The sequence below is a fragment of the Sinocyclocheilus rhinocerous genome, unplaced genomic scaffold, assembly GCF_001515625.1.
Source record: "Sinocyclocheilus rhinocerous isolate Xijiao unplaced genomic scaffold, SAMN03320098_v1.1 scaffold552, whole genome shotgun sequence".
NCBI classification, from domain to species: Eukaryota; Metazoa; Chordata; class Actinopteri; order Cypriniformes; family Cyprinidae; genus Sinocyclocheilus; species Sinocyclocheilus rhinocerous.
The window spans coordinates 1,196,750-1,201,004 of record NW_015625574.1 but is presented as its reverse complement, the minus strand read 5'-3'; the positions used below and the strand labels follow the sequence as shown (position 1 = coordinate 1,201,004).

At 41.1% G+C, this 4,255-nt stretch overlaps 1 protein-coding gene across 1 annotated transcript in view; it reads right to left on the bottom strand.

Annotated features, from left to right (window-relative positions):
• LOC107751414 (phospholipid phosphatase 4-like) overlaps positions 1-2,781 on the bottom strand; it is a 92,445-nt gene extending 89,664 nt beyond the window's left edge. The window contains exons 1-2 of the mRNA XM_016567145.1: positions 2,702-2,781; positions 2,572-2,631 (exon numbers count right to left, since the gene is read on the bottom strand). Of these exons, the coding sequence (XP_016422631.1) occupies positions 2,572-2,631; positions 2,702-2,781 (140 nt within the window). The remainder of the gene's footprint in view (positions 1-2,571; positions 2,632-2,701) is intronic.
• Between the last annotated feature and the right edge of the window lie 1,474 nt (positions 2,782-4,255).

Sequence of the window (4,255 nt, the reverse complement as noted above, 5' to 3'; positions counted from 1 at the left end):
TTCATGTGTGTGGATACATGCATGTCCACTGATGCAGCAGTTTATCCTTATATTCAGCGGCATGCATATATTGGCTTGTATTGATTTATGTAACGTGTCTCCTGCTTTTTGGGGGGTTATTCATATGTGTTATATGTGCAGCAGCAATATTTCTTACATGCTCACAGCAGCATGTTGTGGATGTACTGGCAGTAGCAAGTCTCGGTACTTGCTCTGCCGCAGCAGCAGCAGCGTAGCAGATCTATTCCGCTAAGACCAAATACATTAACACTGTCATGTACATTACCATTTCAATCCCTCCGAGAGTTGTCATGACAGAACTGATTGTTAAAAGTACTAAATTGAAAGAAGATCCATATGTTGTGTTTCTGTGATTAAATCAAATGTTCTCAATATATATATATATATATATATATATATATACAATAATCTTATGTTTTGAAACAATGACTGAGTGGATGAAAATATATGTACATGTAATGAAAGCATGAGATCAGATTTTGAAAGAATGACTAGGGGTGTTACAAGGGTGATCAGTTTGGATATTTGTACTAAGAGTTTTGAAAATAAACAACTTGTGAAAATAGTACCAAAGCTAATAAAAAAAACTGTAATGGCAAAATGAATGTTTGGAAATGTAAACTGATATTTCCTACTGACAGACTACAGCAAAAGAAAGAAATAACTGACTTAAAACCATTTTTTTAGCTGGTGAAAATACTAGTGTTCTAATAATTTTGGCCACCACTGTATGTAAAGACATGTGTGTGTTTGCTGTATACAACAATTATCCAGAATTATTGATCTTGCCTTTCATTTACATCTGGAAGAGAATTTCATTGATATTTGCTGCACTTGCATCATAGGAGAAAAAATGTAAGAAGTTTGAATCCATGCTTGATAAGCTCCTGTCTCAACATCTCCACAGGCCTCTTCCTTTGTGGCTCGTGATGTTGTTCTGGACCACCATGTCAACAATGTTCCTGTTCCATTCAAAATAATCTTGATTGTAATAATAATATTTTATTAATATTATTATTATTATTATTATTATTGCCCATGAGTGCACCAGATTTTGGCTCACCAGTATGTTTTTTTTTTATGTATGTTCTAATGTGTGTGTTCATCTTTGCTAAGCTTTGTCAAGCAAAGCATGTCTATAGCCAGCAGGTATTGATAATGATAAACCTTGTATTGCAATCCAGTGTGGCCATTACAGCAGACTTTCAACAGGCTAACAGCATCCCCGTGGACATAGCATGACCTCCCGACTCTGGATTGTTATCAGGTCTGTCCAGCCGTGCAGACAGCGGAGAGAGAGGAGGCAAAAGTGAGGCTACCGGGTGGGCCTACCTGCCAGGCTGACAAAACAAGACAAAATCCATTGCTCCCAAGCCTATTCCTCTTTAATGCCAGGTCCATCACACACAAAATGGACCAAATGGAGCTACTGATAGCCAACAACAACTCTGTACATGACTGCTATGTTATTATAATAACTGAGACCTGGCTACACCCAGGGATACGTGACGCTGCTGTACAGCAAGCAGACCACACGCTACACCACAGGGACTGCTCTGTAGTTTCCAGTAAGAGCAGAGGTGGAGGATTTTGCATGTCTGTACACAATGATTGGTGCTCACAAAGACACATCATAGAGAGCCACTGTTCACCTGATAGAGACTCTGACAGTCACATTACTGACTTTCTTACCTACCACAAGAGCAGTTGTTATTACTGCTGTTTACATTCCGTCTGATGCTAACATCAGCACAGCTCTCAGCTACCTACACAGCATTGTTAGAAAACATCATCGGGCCTATTCTGATGGAGTCCATAAAATAGCTGGTGACTTTATTCAGGCATGTTTAAAGACTGTACTTCCAAGTCTTTCCAAACCAGAAACCCTGGATGACATCAGAAGTCCATACTCTTTTCAGAGTTTGTGATATGTCCTTCAAATCAAGTGACAGGGCTCTTAACAGTACTGCAGGAGCTAACCTAAAAAAAGACATCAAAGATGGTAAGCTGGTCTACATGAGGAAGATAGGGGACCACTTCAGTGGTAACAACATAAGGCAGGTGTGGCAGCATAATACAAACTTCAAGGGCAGCAGCACCACTGGCTGTAACACCAGTGCATAACAGGCAGAGGAGCTTAACTGTTTCTTTGCACATTTCGAAGCGAAGTCTCCAACTCAACTCCAACATCCAACCATCTCTTCCTGATACAGTCACCCAGGCACTGACCGTACAAGAACATGAGGTGAGACAAGTGTGAATTCAGTGAATCTGGGAAAAGCTGCAGGCCCTGATGGAGTGCTTGGAAAGGTACTCGGGGCTTGTGCCTATGAACTTGCTGCTGTCTTCAAAAACATCTTCAATCTGTCACAAGCCATTGTTCCACCCCACCTTAAATCACCCACTATCATCCCGGTCCCAAAGAAGCCAACAGACAGTCTAAATGACTATAGACCCATTCCTATTGCCACAAAGTGCATTGAGAGACTAGTACTGAGGCATATTAAAGCCAGCCTCCCTCCCAACTTTGACCCCCATCAATTTGCTTACAGGGCCAACAGGTCTACCGAAGACACCATTGCCGCAGCCCTCCACAAGGCACTGGAGCGCCTGGAACACAGAGGGACATATGTCCAGAAGCTCTTCATTGATTATAGTTCTGCCTTCAATGCCATCATACCGGACATACTCATCAGGAAACTCCACCACCTGGGCTTCTCCATTCACCTCTGCACCTGGATTATGGACTTCCTTATTCATTTTTATTATCTGTGTGTTGTTGTTGTCTCCGTGTACTGGAAGCTTGTGACACTATAACAAATTCCTTGTATGTGCAAACATACTTGGCAATAAAGCTCTTTCTGATTCTGATTCTGATTCTGATAACCACCCTCAGTCTGACAGGCTCATAGTGGTCTGGACATCTCTGGAGGCGATGAGTCTGCCTACCGAGACGAGGTCTGAAAACTGATGTTGTGGTGCTCTGCAAACAACCTGATGCTAACCACAAAGAAAATTAAAAAACCACCCTGGATTTCAGGAAGTGCAAAGCTGACCCCCTTTCCATCTTCATAAACGGAGACAGTGTGGAAAGAGTGTGCAATTTTAAATTCTTGGGAACCCTTATATCAGGCAGTCTCTTCTTGTCTACAAACAGCAGAACAGTTTCTTCTTCCCAGAAGTGTACTCTATTTATTATGTGATACTTTACTGTGGACTGTGCAATAACTGGCTAACTGACACTTTTAACTTGAACTTTCTTATTCTATCTGCTTTATATTAAAGGGGTCATATGATGCTGCTAAAAAGATCTTCTTTATGCACCAAGAGCTTGTAACAGTCCAAAGAGAAAGGAAAAATTGAAATCGCATCATATGACCCCTTTAATTTTATGAATGGAATGTGATAGCGTGGTTTAGAAAATGTTGCAACCCTGTATTTCTTTTCAATTTGGAGGAAAAATCGGTTACAGAAAACATATTAAGAAAAATCTTAATCTTTTAATCTTACTGTTATGATCAAACATTCTGTTCAGTTCAAACTGGTACATTCATGGTCCCCCAACAGGGCCGGTGCCAAGGGGGGGGCATTTGCAGGCATTGCCCCCCAAATGAGTTACTGTGCCCCCTTTTCCCTCCTTGCTGAACATGATCATTTCGAAAACAACAGCGAAAGTGAAAAAAAAGAGAGCATATGAAAGCGATTGCACGCGTTCGTGAGTGTCACGCAATCACAGATGGCACGCTTCCCACCCAAAACAAAGTCCCCACCCCCCACTCAACGTGATTTCAGACCCTCCTAGAAATATAAATGCCCCCCTTTGTAGGTGCCCTGACACCGGCTCTGTCCCCCAGCCAAAATGTCAAGTTACACCCATGAGATGTTGTAAATAATTTTTATGCAATGGCATGCAGAAAATTATTCTACCCCCTGGAGAATATTATTGAAATATTTTGATATTACAGCAATCTCTGTGAAAGCCCTAGTCTCTGTAAATCAGGGGATTTCATATTGAAAGACAGTGGGCCTACCTTGTGACAAAATGTGCACAATGGTTCCTACGTGAATATATTGAAATGTGTTCATGCAAATATATGTTATTGTGATCAGTGAGCCAAGAGCACACACACAGGGTTTGTTCGTGCATCAATAAAAAAGGATTATTGCATTTTTAATGTACTGTATATCACTGTAATTGTCCTTACCTTGATTACAGTCATCATCCATTGCAACT